The following is a 16,500-nucleotide window of genomic DNA, read 5'->3' as shown; positions in this document are numbered from 1 at the left end:
ACTTGCAAAAAAATATCACTTCCTCTTCCACTGAACATTGTGTGTCTATCTTGTTGAATGACAGTCAGACTGGGACTTTAAGGGGAGCCAGCCTGCAGGCCGATGGAGGCAAAACAAAAACAGGGAAAGAACCTGGGTCCTGGAGTCAATAAATGACCCAATCCTGGGGCCCTCCCTACTTGGATCTTGTGAGATAATAAACTTCCTCCAGAGGAGACAGAGAAAGGGAATGCTGATCATAGAGTACAAAGGTTCAGTTAGACTGGAGGAACACATTTAGTAATCCATTGCACTGTATAGTGACCACAGTTAATAACCATCATTATATATTTCAATAACTAAAAGAATAGACTTTTAACATTCTTACCACACAAAAAAATAAGTTGAGGTGATGAATATGTTTATTACCTTGATTAAATCTTTCTATAATGTATATATAGATCAAAACATCACAATGTACCCCATAAATATACACAATTTTTTTTTTTTGACCAGTAAGGGGATCGCAACCCTCGGCATGGTGTCATCAGCACCACGCTCAGCCAGTGAGCGCATCAGCCAGCCCTATATAGGATCCAAACCCGCGGCCTTGGCGCTCCCAGAGCCGCACTCTCCCGAGTGAGACATGGGGCCGGCCCACAATTATTTTTTTCAATTAAAAAAAATTATAAATGAATAAATAAAAAAACTTTCTCCAATTGAGCTGGGATTTTGTCAGTTTCAGCCCAAAGCATTCCCATGACTATCCTGTCTTCAATCTCTACTAGCACAGTAGGGCCTCAACAAACAAGAATTCTCCTGAATGCTCCATGCATCTTGACCCAGCCATCTCAGGTACCTTTTCCACACACCCCATGGACTACCAGCCATGCCAGGTGCCAGGCATGTTCTGTCATTTCTTGGTGGCACTGGGCAAGATGTGCTGCACAGGGTGGAGTTCTGACCCCACCTCCCACTCAACAGAGTGAGCATTCTTTCTGAAGCACCTGTGTATCCATGTGTCCTCCCCAGGCCTCAGTGTCAAACTGAATGATGCAGCATAGTGTAGCAGATGAGAAGGTGGGCTTTGCTGTTCACCTGACCCAGTTTCCAATCCTAGCTCCAAGTGACATACTGGTCATCTTAGGTTGAGTTCCTTCCCCTCAGGCAGCCTCAGTTTCCTCCTCTGAGAAATGAGGCAAGAACAGCACCTTCCTCACAGGATGATATGTGCAAAGTGTTCAGCACAGGGACCCAAGAATGTGCTCCCGAGCTGTGGTTATATGGGAGGTGCTGCATCTAGAGGTTAAGAGCCTAGGCATCCGTTTCTGCATCCCACCTCCACCTTCAACCAGAGAGGCTATGGGTTTATCTGTTTTATATCTTAGGGGAGCATTTACAATTTTGATGGAGCAAAAGGTTTTGTGGCTTACAAAAAAAAAAGTTGAAAAACCATAGGCCATGTAGAGAAATCACACCAGCTATATGAATGTGTGCAAAGCATTTGGTTTGTTCGGCCCTAGAGACCATAAAGGGGGCCTGATGGGTGGTTCTGGATGGGCAACAGGCACACAGGGATCAAGCTATGGCCCCTGCTTTCAGAGGAAGAGCAGTGGCAGTGTGATAGGGACAATGCTGACCGCTGGGAGCCCGTGAGTGTGGCCAGGCCTTTTTCTTACAGGCAACACTTCAATTAGTCACTCTGGCAACCAACTCCCCCTCCCCAGCAGAAACATCACCCTCATATTTCAGGTGGGGAAACTGAGGCCCAGAGACACTAAATAACTTGGCCCAAATGACATAGCTGGTAGGGGACAGAGCCAGGATGCAAACCTAGGCAGTCGGGCTTAACAGACGATGCTTTTAACCACCACCTGTTACTCTCAATGACAATAATTATAATTATAAATACATAATACAGTTATGTGCCGCATAATGATGTTTTGGTCAACGGAGCACATATAAGACTGTGGTCCCACAGGACCATAACGGCTAAACCACATAGCTTAGGTGTATAGTAGGCTATACCACCCAGGTTTGTGTAAGTGTGCTCTATGATGTTTGCCCAATGACAAAATTGCCTAATGACACATTTCTCAGAACGTATCCCCCTCGTTAAGCTATGTATGACTGTAAATGAAAATAAAACATGGCAGCAGCTGATACTTTTGAACCCCAGCTATGTCTCAGGTCCTGTGCTAAATTCTTTAAATTCATGGTCTCAGTTCATCCTCACAACATTAGACCATAGAGCCTATTATTAGCCCCATTTTATAGGTGGGGAAATTGAGCCTCAGAGAAATCAAGGAGCCTGATGAAGGTCACGAAGTTGGTAAGTGGCGGAGCTGTGATCTGGACACAGGCAGTCAAGGACAGGCCCTGGAGGTAACACTGCTCACCCACACCCCTCTCAGGTGGGCCCCTATAGGCCCCTCCTGGTCAAAAGTGCTGGACCACTCTTCCTTTCTCTCCCTCCCATCTGCCATGGGCTTGAGAGTTGAATCAGTCCTAACATGTGGCTGGAATTGTCATGCTACAGTGTAGGAGCTATGGAATGGCCATATTCTGCCCTGTGGCCTGAGTGGAAGCAACAGGTCTTCAGAAGTGGAAGCAGAGAGGATATGGGGTAAATTCTCAAAATAGATCCTAATTCAACCACTGCTCACCATCCCTACCAACTGCCGCCCAGCTGTCTCATCGCAGTGGCCCCGGGCTCCCTGCCTTCTCCTCCGTCCTCCCCAGCCTCGGCACCCAGCCAGAGGGATCTTGTGACCACATGAGTCAGATCAGGACTCTTCTGCTCAGGACTCTCTGTGGTTCCACCTCATTAGGGTAAGACCCAGAGCCCTCCCACAAGACCCCACACAATCTGCCATCTCCTCTCGGCCCTCAGCTTCTCTATTCTCTTGCAGCTCCAGCCATGTGGAAGTTAGTCCTCAAAAACACCAGAAATGTTTCTACCTCAGGACCTTTGCACTGCTCCCTTTCCCCACAGATCTCTGCATGGCTTCCTCATTCCTTGAGATTTAGGGGACAGCCTAGGTTCCTCTTCCCAAGCTACTGTGACTTTCCGAGTAGGTCTCTGTCATGTGCGACCCCAGCCTCCTAACACAGGCAGGGTAGGCCCCAGCAGATCCCAAGGCCCCCAGATTACCTTTCAGGGCCGTGCTCTAGAAGGGTGTCCTGGAGACTCCTGGCGCAGCCCAGGGAAGCAAGGCCATGTGCTTCCTGCCTGCTTGGGAACGCCCGGCTGCGTCAGCTCCACGTGGAGCAGAGAGCCTCTGACTGCCCCTAAACAGCTCTGACAAATTGCTCTGGAAACCCAGGAAGCTCTGGAGTGTGCACTGCCTCAGGAGAGGGCGGAGGGCCAGGTGGCTGCCCGCCTGGCATCATTCAGCCCACCACGGTGCCCACAGCAAGCACTGGCGCCTGGCAGTGTGCCTGGCAGCCAGGATCCCATGACGAATGTCTAGGGGGAGTGTCTGTGAAGTCATTGAAGTCATCAATGGGCACAAGCTGCTGCAGGCTGTAGCGGCTTCCATGGCAAGGGCTGGAGCCCAGGGAAGGGAGTGGGTGGGGGTTCCCTGCTTGGGCATGGTAGGGCCCATCCCTTTCCTGGCAGCCTTTGAATTTTTCCTTCCATCTTCCCCCTCCCCTGCTATAGTCCACTTCCCTCCAGTGATCTTTCTAAAAACGTTTGTCAGATTGTCTGCTCAGATACCTCCCATGTCCCTCAGATTCAAATCCCAGCATTTGACCCTGGTCAATAGGCCTGCCAGAACTGGGCTCCTGTCCACGTTGCCAATCTGCCCTCCTGCCACTCTCCCCTTTGTCCCCTGCTTCACCCCCTTTGGCTACCTGACCATCTCTGGACACCAGAAATGAGTTCACCCTGAGGGTCTTAGCATTTGCTGTTTCTATTGTCTGGATTAGTCCTTGCTTCCTACAACTCACCTTCTCCAAGAGGCCTTCTGGGACTCCCGTTCTGTTCTGTCCGGTTTTTCTCCCCAGCACTTATTGCCAACTGGCATATTACATGGTTGCCCCATTGTCTGTCTCGCTGTCTCTCCAGAAGAATGTCAGCTCCACAAGGGAAGGGGGACTCTACTTTGTTCCTGCTGTATTGCGGTGTTTGGAACAATGCCTGACACGTAGTGGGCACTGTAGCAGCCAGTGCATGTAAGAATAACATTCCTGGGCTGGCTGGTTACTCAGCTGGTTAGAGCACAGTGTTACAACACCAAGGTCAAGGATTCGAATCCCTTTACAAGCCAGCTGCCAAAACAACAGAATAATGTTTCTCTGGGCTGTCCAGCCCCGCCCTCCTCTTCTCACAAGGATTCAAGTGCTCCCAGCCTGCAGCAGCCTCCTGACACCCGGCATCTTCCTGACACCCAGCATCTTCCTGGTCTCTCGCACAGCTCACTGGCTATGTCCTGACCTGCGTCTCCTCCCTCCTCACATCCCGGCAGTGCCACCTGCTGACATAGCCACAGCTACTCTGTCCTTGGTCCAAGCTCACATCCTTCTCACTTAGATCTCGACCTCAACCCCCTCCTGGAGACGTCGCCCCAGCACCAGCTTTCAAAACACAAATCTGCCTGTATTACCCTCTCTCTTGAAACCTTTCCTTGCTGTCCACTGCTCTTAGCATTAAATCCAAAATCCACAATAGAGCCAGTAGGGCTTAACTTGTCCAAGGTAGTACCTGTAAAACCAGGGGATGAGTTGAAAACACTTTTTCCTGATCTTCATTAAAACAAACATATATCCTTTTAAAATAAACCATTTTCCTCTCTGTACCACCCAAATCACCTCGAGCACCCATTTTGGGAAATGCTGTTCCACACTAAAGCCTGGTTGCCTAGGAGAAAACTTCAGGAAGCAGCTTTAATGAGTAGATAAGAATGATTTGCAATTAGCTTCAATTGTCTATATGCAAATTAAATCTCCCAACCGCAGGGCCGTCTTTTGTAGCAGGCTCTTCTCCCATTTTATTCCCTTCGTTCCTGGGTTCAGCAAATCTTTCTCTCAGATACTGGGTAATTTTATACCCACTCTGTCTCAGCCCTGATCAACTCCTAGCACTGCTGCCTTTACATCATGGATTTCAAAACTCCATAGTTATTCAGGTTCACTAACACAGGCTTGTGCCTAGAACAGGGGCTACCACAACTGAGACCTACAACCTCTGTTGTACTCTCTTGGCCCCACGTTCCTCTTAGCCCTAGCGGGCAGTTTTACATATGTCTCAGTGATGACCTGATTCTCATGTCCCCCCCACTTGATGGTGGGTTGTGGTGAGGGCTGGGGGCCTTGCTGGCATGTGCTCATTATTCCTCCTTAGCTCCCAGCTCAGTGTTTAAGACAGAAAAAAAATTTTCCAAGAAGTATTTATGAGTGAAACGAATGAATGAATAAATAAATGAATGAAAGGGCTGTTCAAAAGAGTCCCTGAGTTCAAAAGATTAAGAACTACACGTCTAGGGAGGTGGACTGAAGCACTCTGATAGTCTCTCTCTCTCTCTCTCTCCACCCTGTCCCTCTCCTGGCTCCTTGACTCAAGGAGGTCCTTGGATCATGGTGCGCAGGGGAAGCGCTGGCACTACAGTCACTCTCAAATACGGTGCTTTCAGATCTGTCAGAGAACCACCGGTAAGTCATGAAATCATTTAAGAAGGAATTGGTCAGCACTTAACATTTTTAGACAGACCAGACAAGATCAAAGCATGTCTACACGGTAAAGCTAAGTAATATTTTAGAAACCATGGCTTCACCCTTTTTATGCAGATACTTCTGTGTAGACAAAGACACAATTCTACCTGAGTGGTAGTCAAGGAGGTCTGAGGCCGCTGCCTGAGTGGAGAGAGACTGAGGGTCTGAGGACTGGCAAGGGCATTAGGAAGCCAGAGGAGATGAAGACCCTCTCTGCCAAGAAGCCTTCAGCCCCCAATAGGAGTCCCAGATATAGGCTGGCCCCTGCTGAGGTGTGGTCAGGGATGGGAGGTGAGGCTGTGGCCTCAGGAGTCAGCACTGGGACTGCAGCACAGTAATCCTAGCCTAGGGCCAAGAACTCTTAGGGGGTTCCCTGGAGGAGGCAAGTCCTGTGACTTTGCAGAGCCATCCTTCCACCCCTGGGCATTCTCCTGGGAGAATGGTTCATCACTTTCATCAGAATCTCATTGTGCATGTGGTCCAGACTCTAGGTTGTTGGCTGGTCAGTGCCTTTCCTTTCTTGCTTACTCTCCCACTGAGATAGGGTGACCCCTACTTTCATAACATACACGCAATTCGCTTCTGTGAAACTGCTTGCTGTGTGACAAGGCAGATTGATTAAGTTTAAATAGTGTTTGAATTGCTTAGGAAATGTTGTTGTTTGAAAATCCCCCTCAGCTCTTCAGCTCCCTTGATAGAAGTTAAAAGCTAAATATTAGCCTACGCTTAGAGAAGTTTGAATTTTGTTTGTTGTTCCCCACCCAAGCTGCCCCTGAGCGATTAGCTGGCTTCTTTCAGCTTGTTATCGGCTTGCGCTAGGCCTCCCCAAACCCCTTCCTCACTCCAGGAGGGTATGTGTGTATGTGTGACTATATGATAACTGTAAGTGTGTGACTATTTGAAAATTTTAACTGTGTGACTAATGTAAAAATGTGCCTTTTAAAAAACCCCCTAAACTTCAAGTCAGGGTTGTTCTCTTCCGAGACTTTCTTGGAGAGACAGTTGCCGGCCGGTCAATAAAAAACCCCTTTTAAATTCTCAACTGGGTGTTCTGGTTCCTTTTCCATGCAGCAGGCTCACACCACCCACCTGCCTCTCTCCCGGAGGTTCTCAAAGTGTGGTCCTGGGACCAGCAGCATCAGCATCTACTGAACTTTTTAAAAAATGCATACTCTCAGGCTGGCTCATTTGCTCAGCTGGTTAAAGCATGGTGTTGATAACACCGAAATCTAGGGTTTGATTCCTATACCAGCCAGCAGCTGAAAAATAAAAGCATATTCTCAGTCCCCACCCTGACCTACTGAATCAGAAATGAAGCTCAGCAATTAGGTCGACCAAGCCCTCCGGGGGATTGTTTGGGGGACCACCGTCCTATACTATAGAGCCTGGATGGCCAAATCTTGATCTCCTGGATTTCCTTGTAGCTGGAATGATCATGTGACACCACCTGCTGAAGGGGGATCTGGAAAAGTGTTTGCTTTCTCCATAGAAACAGGGATCTGCATAGATGCTGCCGCCTTTCCCTCCGTATTCTGCCCCTCCACCTCCATCCCCTGGGCACCACAGCCATCTTGGGACCAAGGAGACACAGCCCACGTGGTAAGGATGACGGAGCAAAAAGACACAGAGTGCCAGTCCTTGAGGCCTGCCCTGAGCAGCTGCCATCTGCCCAGCTCTTGGTCCAGACCGGTATGGACTTCACATCAGGGGACTGTTAAAGTTCTATTTGTTTAGGCCACTGTGGGCCAGCTTTCCTATTACCTCCAGCCAAATGTACTCCTAAAAGATACAGTCTGTTATGCCCAGAAGGTATAAAAACCACTGGTCTCAGCAGAGAGAGGGAAAGAGAGAATCAGAGACAAGCACGGACAAGAGAAACAAGCAGGGGTTTTCCTCCTTCTACCTGGGCCCTGAAGGCTGATGGATGGGAGGCAGGGGGTGGTCCACAAGCCTCCCAATTCTGTAAGCAAACTAGTGTACAAGCATGCCCATCTGTCAGCATGATTTTGGGGAGAACCCCATCACCAGGACTGGGGGGGAAGCAGAAGGTGATCAGGACCCCTCTAAGGACCTGGATGAGGTGCAGTTCTTACCTGGGCTGCCTCGGTGGGTCCCGGCTGCCCCCGGCCAGGCCTGTAGGGGTGCTGGAGCCTGAGGAGTACAGTTTCGGTCGATAGTTCTTGCCCTGGCCAGCAACCACAGGGGCGGGTGATACCTCCCGCCGCCTGTCTGTATGGTGGGACCTCCCAGCGGCCTCGCGCCCCCCACCACAGAGGCCCATATTTCCTGGTGGCTTGTGAAGCTTGGTGGGCCTAGGTGCCTTGGCCAGGGGTATGCAGGTGGGACTGGAAGTGTAGAGGGTGGTGTCAATGCCGCTGTCACTGGAACCGCCCTTTGAGAGGGGGTCTTGCTCCGGCTCCAGGGGGTCCAGGGGGTCGAACCAGCGATCATCACTGTGGCTACTGGATGCATTGCTGGAGAGGGTATTGCTGCTGGAATGACTCGAGTATTGAGGTTCTCCCTGGAACGCAAGAGAAATGTCAGTCCTAGACTCCAGGGGGGCAAATCTTCCCTTCTGGGATCCTCCCTCCCCCTGAGTGTGAACCCTGGAGCCAGATACTTTGAATCCTGGCTCCCCACTTACTGGCCGTGTTACCTTGCACAAGTGATTTACCTTCTCTCTGCCTCAGTTTCCATATCCGTAAAATGGGGAGAGGGCAGTTGATAATAATCCTGCCTCATGGGGTTGCTCAGAGGAACAAATGACATTATATACATAATATGCTTCCCACTTCTCAAACTCAACCTGTCTAAAACTGAGCTCCAGGCCTTCCCTCCCAAACTGCCTCCTTCCCGCCTCAATAATGGTACTACCACTCTTCCAGCTGCCCAAGAGCCTTGGACTGGCCCTGGACCCTGCTCCTGCTCTCACACTCATGTCTAGTCCAACAGCATAGCCTGCTGCCTGCATCTTCAGAGCAGATCCAGGACCTGCCCTTCTCCTTCCACCATGGCTCCACCCTGGTCCTGCTCACCGCTGCCTCCTGCTGGACCATCACAGCAGCCTCCTCCCTGGTCTCCTCTTCCCTACCCCCTCTCACTCTGTTCCCCACATGCTGCCAGAGGGAGGCTGTGCACACCTGTGTTAGATCACATCCCTCCTTTGCTCAGAACTCTTCTGTGGCTCCGTTTCACTCTGGAGAAAAGCCAGAGTCCTCACCTCAGCCCACAAGGCCTGCATGATCTGGTCCTATGTTCCGGTCTCTAACTTCATCTCTCCCCTCCCTCCCGATCACTCTGCTCCAGCCACATGGGCCTCCTCACTGTTCTTTGAGTATGCCAGGCACACTCCCACCTCAGGGCCTTGGCACTGGCTGTTCTCTCTGCCTGTAATGCTCTTCCCTCAGATATCTTTACAGATCGCCCCTTACTTCATTCAAGGTTTTGGCCTAAAAGTCACCTCCTCAAAGGCTTTCTCTGACCACGTCATCCTAAAGCAGCAGTGCTTGCCACTCTCTTTTTCCTTAACTGTGCTTTGTTTTTCTTTCACAGCAAGGATCAGTTCTTAGTGTTATTTATGCATCTGTTTATCATCTGCTTACTGTGTGTTCCCTCACTGGGATGTCAGCTCCCTGAGGACAGGAGCTCGTCTGTCCTCTTCATCGCTGTGATCCCAATGCCCGGCATGTTATAAATGCCCATCCATCACCTACTGAATAAATGGATGCACAGAGACTGCCAAGTGCTCACCAAAACTACCTCCTTCTCCTGGACATGCAGAAATACACTTCTCAGCCTCCCTTGCAGTTAGGTGTGCCCACATGATGGAGTCCTGGCCAACTCAATGTGAGTGGAAGTGATTCATACCATTTCCAGGCCTGGGCTAAAAAACCTTCCAACCCCACTACTGGAAAGAAGCAGGAACCCAGTTGAGGACTGAGAGGTCCTGAGGGACCGCAGAACCACAAGATGGAGAGAGCCTGGGCTCCTGAATCATCATGTAGAAAGCTGCTCACTGGATGCCTGCACTGCATTGTTACATGACAGGGAAATAAACTTCTATTGCATGAGGTCACTGAGATTCTGGCACTGTCACAGCAGTTAATCTATCATGACTGATGTGCTAATGAGGAAACTGAGGCTTGAGGAGGTGAAGGAATTTGCTCACAATGACTCAATTGGTGGGGGTAGAATCAGGATGAGAACCTGGTTGTTTCTAACTCCAGACCAAGTATTTAGCCCCTCTGCTAAGCGAAAGATGGCAAAGGTGGAGAATGTGTTCCTGTGTGGTGTTCAGAGGCCACACCCAGGCAAGGCTGCCCAGCCCACAGCAGTCAGGCGCCTAGGCGAAGCCGAAGCTGCCAGCTCCTGCAGGCCTGGCTCCCCAGGTGGGGCAAGGTGGGGCCCAGACTCACCTTGGAATGCCTGTTGGGGGAATCTTTGCCTGCTGCATCCTGCCTGGAGGCGTGCTTGCTCCCGCTGCTTCCGGTCATGGCTGAGAACCTGGCCTGGGCAGGCACATGCCACAAAGGCTCTGCAGGAAAACAGGGAACATACCAGTGGTTAGCAGTGACTCAGGCCAGGGCCTGAAGAATCTGGCCCTAAATATGGTTGGATGGTCCCACCCCTTTGCCAGCCTGTCTAATCCGCCAGGGCATGACCCCCATCAATTTATGCCTAGGGGTATAACAATACTCAATAACAGGGAGTATTTACTGAGCACTTACTATGTTCCCAGCACTATTTTAAGAGCCTTACGTGGGTTAACTCATTGAGACATACAACAGTCCTCCCTCCTCATCCCCAAATGAGGATGAGCACATTTTCATACTTACTGGCCATTTGGATTTACTCTTTTGTAAGTTACTTCTCCACTTCCTTTACCCATTTTTCTATGGGACTGTCTTTTTTATCTTATTGGTTAGTGGAGTTCTTCATATGTGCAAGGTAACAATCCTTTGCTGATTAAAGGTACATAACTTTTTTAAAAGAACAAAAATGGAATATATATCTCTCTACATTCGCTTTTCACTTTCTTCCCAACACATCTTCACATAACTGAACATGAAGTAACCTCATTTTTAATAGCTACACAGTATTCCATCAAGTTAATGTACATCTATTATTAACCAGTTTCCTACTGATGGATATTTAGGTTATCTTCAATTTTATCTTACAAAAATGTTGCAGTGGCCTTCCTTCTATATGCAACTTTGAGCAAGTGTAGGATTGTATCTGGGACAGAGTTCTACAAGAGAAAGCTCTGGTTCAAAGGTAAAGCAGGCTTAAAACTGTGATGGTGGCTGTGGGTGTTAGGTGGCCTAAACTCCCACAGCTAGTCAATGTGCCTGAACTGAGCATCTAACTAACCTTTAAAAAACTGGCTAATCCCAGTGGAGGGCATTTAGCTAATGTTTATCAAAATTATAAATGCACTGAGAATCTGAACCCAGGTGGTCTAACCCCAAAGCCCACATTTTTAGTCACTACAGTATTAGAAATAAATATAATAATGATAATAATTTTAAGCATATGTTCTGTGTCAGGTACTACTTCAAGTTCTTCACAAGAATTACCTTGCTGTATCCTTCCAATACTACCATGAGGTGAGCATTAGCACCACCTTCAATAGATGGAGGACATCAAGACTCAGAGAGGTTAAGTATCTGGTCCAAGGTCACACAGTCAAAAAGGGACATGCAGGAAGTGGAGCTCAGGTGCGTGTGGCTTCAGAGCCTGTGCTCTCAAGCCCTGCATACTTCCTGGGCTTGCCCAACAGTGACAACACTGGCAGCAATTGCCAGTACATGTGTTACAAGCAGGGGTCCTTATTCTCCTAATGATGGGCTGTCCTGTGTTGAGGGCTAGGCAGGCATGATCTCACTGGACCCCCAAACTGTCCTGGAAGGAGAGACACTTAGGATGGCCTCTGCAGAGGAGGGACCTGAGGACAAGAGGGATGAGGTCACCACTGAGGTCACAGGCCAAGCACATTGCCAACTCAGAACTTCCCATGGGTCTGTGGGAGCTTGAATTCACAACCATAACACCGCTGCCTCCAGTGCAACCCTGGGGCGCTCTTGGGCCCATGTTCCTGCTGGGGAAGGAGGGCCTGGGAGGCTGGGCAGGGAATTCAGGGCCACTTCAGAGGACAGCCTGGCTGGATGTAGTCTGGACTCAGTTGAGGGTGCCAATGTCCATGTGGCTTTCTCTTGGAAACCATGGATATGAGGAAGCCGGGAGGCTGGCCTCTTTATCCACCTCCTCTGCCCCTGTAGATAGTTTTCCTCTTTGGAGCATCTCGTGTACCCAGGAGGTGCTATACCCTGGGACGTGGCCAGACCACTCTGGGAAACCACATTTCTACAGAAAACCACACTGCTGCCTCTGGCTTAGACCTTTCCTCTGACTCAGACTCAGCCACCTCATAGCACCTCCAGTTGGGTATCTATTGGGCACCTGCCACTGAATACAGCCAAAGCCGAACCCCTTATCTTCCCCCAAACCTGCCTCGCTCACAGTCTTTCCTGTTTAGTCAATGGCCGTTCCATCCTTTCAGCCACTCAGGTAGGCCCAAACCCCTATTTCATCTTTGGCTCCTCTATCTCACACATGCATCTGGGCATCAGGAAATTCAGTCAATTCTACCTTCAAAATACCACATCCAGAACTGCCCATCTCTCCCCCTCCTCTGTCCCCACCTCAGTCCTGCTCCCAGCCTACCCCACAAGAATCTGTAGCCAGAGGAACTCTGTGAACACCCAAGTCAGATCCCATCCCTCCACTGCTCAGAAGACTGAACTTTCTGCGGCTCCTGTCCACTCTGAGTAAAGGACAAAGGCCTCAGCATGGCCACAAGGCCCCATATGCTCTGTCCCTGCACTTTCTTGACCTCATCGCCCAGCACTTCTCTGGCCACATGGGCCTCCTCATTGTTCCTGACACACCAGACTGACTGCTACCTCAGGGTCTTCCCTTTCCCTACAATGTTCTCCACCAGCTGACTTCCTTGCATTCTTCCAGGCTTGCCTGAAATGTGATTTGCTCAGAGATTCTCCTAAGTCCAGTCAATCTCTCTCAGCACTGTGTTAGTTTCCACTTTATTCTCTGCATTACTGGTTATTATTTACCTTCATATGCCCCTGTTTTTTGTTCATCTCTCCACCAGACTGTCAGCTCCAAGAAGGCAGGAAATGTGCCCAACCTGGTATGCAACATGCTCAATGAATGGATGCATGAGGGGCCAGTTGCTTCCTATCCTGGTTGCCCCAGTATCCCCTTGCCCCTGGTTCTGCCTTTAGCAGGCCCTGATTCTGAGTTTGGGCACTTCACTGGTTCTGGATCAGTCCCCAGTGAACTTCTGGTCCTCCTGCCCTACCCTTGACATGCTGGGCAAGTTAAATGCTATAGACATGCTGAAATCCTGGCCAGGCAGGGACTAGGGGCAGCTGGTGCCCTGGAGACACCTTCTCATTCTGGGTGCTTGGAGGCCTGGAACATGCTTACACGCTGTGGGTGAGAGATTGTGGGTGGTGTCTGTGGGGGCTAAGAAAGGGTTCTGGAACCCAACAGGCCTCGGTTCATATCCCAATTATGCCACTCACCAGCAACGACCCTATATAAGTGACAATCTTTTTGTGCCTCATCTTCCTTACCTCGACAATGGGGCAGTCACAGTGCCCTCTCTGTCATACTCCCAAGATGACTAAATAGGAAGGCATGTGGCGTAGCTAGTACAACGCTGGGCATATCACAAGCACACAGAACCGTGTTGCTGTTATGATGACTGTTCATCCAATCAGGGTTGGGCAAACCGCATGTCTGCTGTGCCGCCTGATCCTCACAGTCCCTTGCCGCCTGACTGGACTACCTTTCTTCTGGGTCTTGAATACATTCTAGACTTCATGATGATTTCTAAACACAGATTGCCTGATGTGTGTGTTCATGTGTGTGCATGGCAGGGGAGGTGTTAGCCAACCTATAACAAGGCTCCAAGAGGGGAACAAACCTCTAGATGACAGAAGGGAGGAGAAGGGAAGGACAGCAGTGAGTTTCAGTGACACCTTATCTGGGGCCCATAGTAAATCCTAGAAAATTTCTCTATTTTACACTTTCGTGTAATGAAATAGCCAGCAACACTTTTCTCTTTTTCTGAACTGGGTAAGGTAAAAAGAAAAAAAAAGATCCAAATCTGTCTGTTTTGAAGCAAAGATCACAGAATTGCAGGCAGTACCAGGCAGGAGATGATTCCAAGTGGACCGAGGAGAGGAACAAGCTGTGTCTGCAGGCCCTGGAGGCAGCAGAGGTCAGGAGTCTAACCTGCTAGCCCAAAGTTGAATCATTACCCTTGACTGAACAGAACCACTGGTGAGGGTGCTGAGGAATTCTCCAGGCCATTAATCCTGGGACATGCAACCTCTTCTCTACCGCACAGTTCCTGGGGGAGCTGGTGATGTCCCAAGGGGTCACGCCTCCCAGTTGCCCTGAAATTTTCCAGCATCTCCTGAGAGCCATCTCCATCTCTTCCCCCTGCAATGTTAGTACTCTCTAACACTTCATTTGTTTTCTTTCTTTTTTTTTTTTTTTTTTAAAAGATGACCGGTAAGGGGATCTTAACCCTTGACTTGGTGTTGTGAGCACCACGCTCAGCCAGTGAGCGAACCGGCCATCCGTATATGGGATCCGAACCCGGGGCCTTGGTGTTCTCAGCACCGCACTCTCCCGAGTGAGCCACGGGCCGGCCCGACTTCATTTGTTTTCTGCCATTTGAACGCATGCCACCCATTCACCTGGTGCTTCTCAGACCTGAAAGGGACTACACGTTTGCTCTGTGAAATTATGATTAAAATATTCATCTAAGCAGTACACAAACATGATTAATAATTATGTACAGGAGACTAAACATGAGGAGATGCTCGATTTCATCAGTATCAGAAAAATTCAAATTAAAAACAATGTGATACCAATAGAATGGCTGAAGTGGAAAGGTTAGTGAGGACGTGGAGCAACTAGAACTCTCATATGTCAGTGGGAGTGTAAAATGGTTCCTCGCTTTGGAAGATGATTTGGCAGTTTCTTATAAAGTTAAACATAAGACCAATTCCACTTCTGGGTGTATTCTCTATAGAAATGTGAGCATATGTTCATCAAAAGACTAGTACAAGAATGTTCCTAATGACATTACTCTAAGCAGCCCCAACTGGGAAACAACCCAAATGTCATCAGCACTAGGATGGAGCAATAAACCGTGGTTCAATTCGTGCAATGGAATACCAGTCAGAAACTGCATTGCTACATACAATCACGTGGCTAACTCTCATGAACATGATATTGAACAATAGGAGCCAGACACACACACACACCCACACCCACACCCACACCCACACCCACACCCACACACACAATATGAGCATATACAGTGTGATTCTGTATTCTAAAAAATTCAAATCCAGGCAAAACTAAGTTAGGCTATAAGAAGCAGAAAAGGCTAGCCAGTTGGCTCAGTTGGTTAGAGTGCAGTGCTGATAACAACAAGGTCAAGGGTTCGAATCCCCATAGCCAGCTGCTGTGGAGGCAGTGGGAGAGAAGAAATTCCCTACCAGCCAGCCAGAAAAAAAAGAAAAAATAGAAGCAGGGATGGGGTGATTTGGGCTCTTTTGTCAACATGTGTTGTATGTCCATAAAACTCGGAAAACAGCCTGGGAGGGCTTAAATGATGAAAAGCCATAGGACACAGTTGGTTCCACCCCCTCAGAGCACCACTTTTCAAGCCTTTCCAGCTCTTCCCTGGTGGCTACCGCCTCCCGGTCACACAGCTGTACTCCTGCTCCTGACTTACCACTGTAGCAGATGCCGTCTGCTGATGCCCTGTCTGGGTGGATAAGGATCTTGTTCGCAAGTTCCCACTGTTCCCCTGGGTGACCTCTCTAATCTTGCATGTGGCTCTAACAGCTTTCTTTTGTGTTTTATCCATCCCTGACAGGAGAGGGAGTGTCATCTGTCAGACTGTAAGTAAGAGGTCCTGTTGGGTGAGGCACGCAGGTGCAGCTGGCCCACGGAGGCCCTACCTGGCTTCTGGCGCTCCATGGTGCTCTCCTGGCTGGTCAGGCCGCCTGAGGAGGAGTCGCCGCTGGATGTCCCATCGTGGCTGAAGTGGGGATCAAAAGACAGCAGTGGGTGCGGAGCGGCTGCATACCTGCAGGGGAGCGAGAGGAGATGAGCGCAGGGTGAAGGACCAGTGTATCCTAAGCCACCTGAGTCTGAGACTTGCTTGCCAGTGGGTTTTAAAGACATGGGAGGCTCCACTGTGCATTGGGGAGAGAAAGCTGTTGACAAAGCTGGATGAGTAAGCCTGGAAATGTGCTATTAACTGAGGGTCAGGAATGAGAGTATTGCCTGGGAAGCCTGCCAGGGAGTTGGTGGTGGCAGGGAGCACAGGGCAAGGCAGGTTCCTCAAGGAAGGAGGCGGCAGAAGCCACTTGCACCAACTGCCCTACCCTTAGGCTCCTCAGGGGTCCTGTTTCTTGGCTGTAAAATGGGGTGAACTATTGTCACAGCTACTGCCCCAGGCCTGCCTCTGGCTCCCTTTCCGTTTGATGGAGGAGAAAAGGGCAAGGGAGCATTTATAGGGACAGAAGGCCTAGGGCTGGGTAGGTTGGGTTTCAAATCTCACCACTGCCTCTTGCCCAGCCAGGTGCAGTCATTTCCTAGCCCCAAGCCTCAGTTCCCTTAGTTGTCAAGAGGCAATTACAATAGGCCCCATTGTACCTAGTGCTTAGCCTGGGGCTGACACGTGACACATGGTGA

General features: G+C 49.6%; 1 protein-coding gene across 4 annotated transcripts in view; it reads right to left on the bottom strand.

Moving 5' to 3' along the window:
- SIPA1L3 (signal induced proliferation associated 1 like 3) overlaps nucleotides 1–16,500 on the bottom strand; it is a 230,366-nt gene that overhangs the window by 32,641 nt on the left and 181,225 nt on the right. For all 4 annotated transcript variants that reach the window (XR_010024615.1, XM_063110753.1, XM_063110754.1 and 1 more), the window contains exons 13-15: nucleotides 15,762–15,889; nucleotides 10,110–10,228; nucleotides 7,788–8,215 (exon numbers count right to left, since the gene is read on the bottom strand). Coding sequence is in view for 3 of the 4 variants with exons in the window: in XM_063110753.1 (XP_062966823.1) it covers nucleotides 7,788–8,215; nucleotides 10,110–10,228; nucleotides 15,762–15,889 (675 nt within the window). In the remaining variant the exon portion in view is untranslated. The remainder of the gene's footprint in view (nucleotides 1–7,787; nucleotides 8,216–10,109; nucleotides 10,229–15,761; nucleotides 15,890–16,500) is intronic.

The sequence above is a fragment of the Cynocephalus volans genome, chromosome 10 (assembly GCF_027409185.1).
Source record: "Cynocephalus volans isolate mCynVol1 chromosome 10, mCynVol1.pri, whole genome shotgun sequence".
NCBI classification, from domain to species: Eukaryota; Metazoa; Chordata; class Mammalia; order Dermoptera; family Cynocephalidae; genus Cynocephalus; species Cynocephalus volans.
The sequence above is the reverse complement of the archived record's forward strand: the minus strand, read 5'-3'. Positions and strand labels throughout refer to the sequence as shown.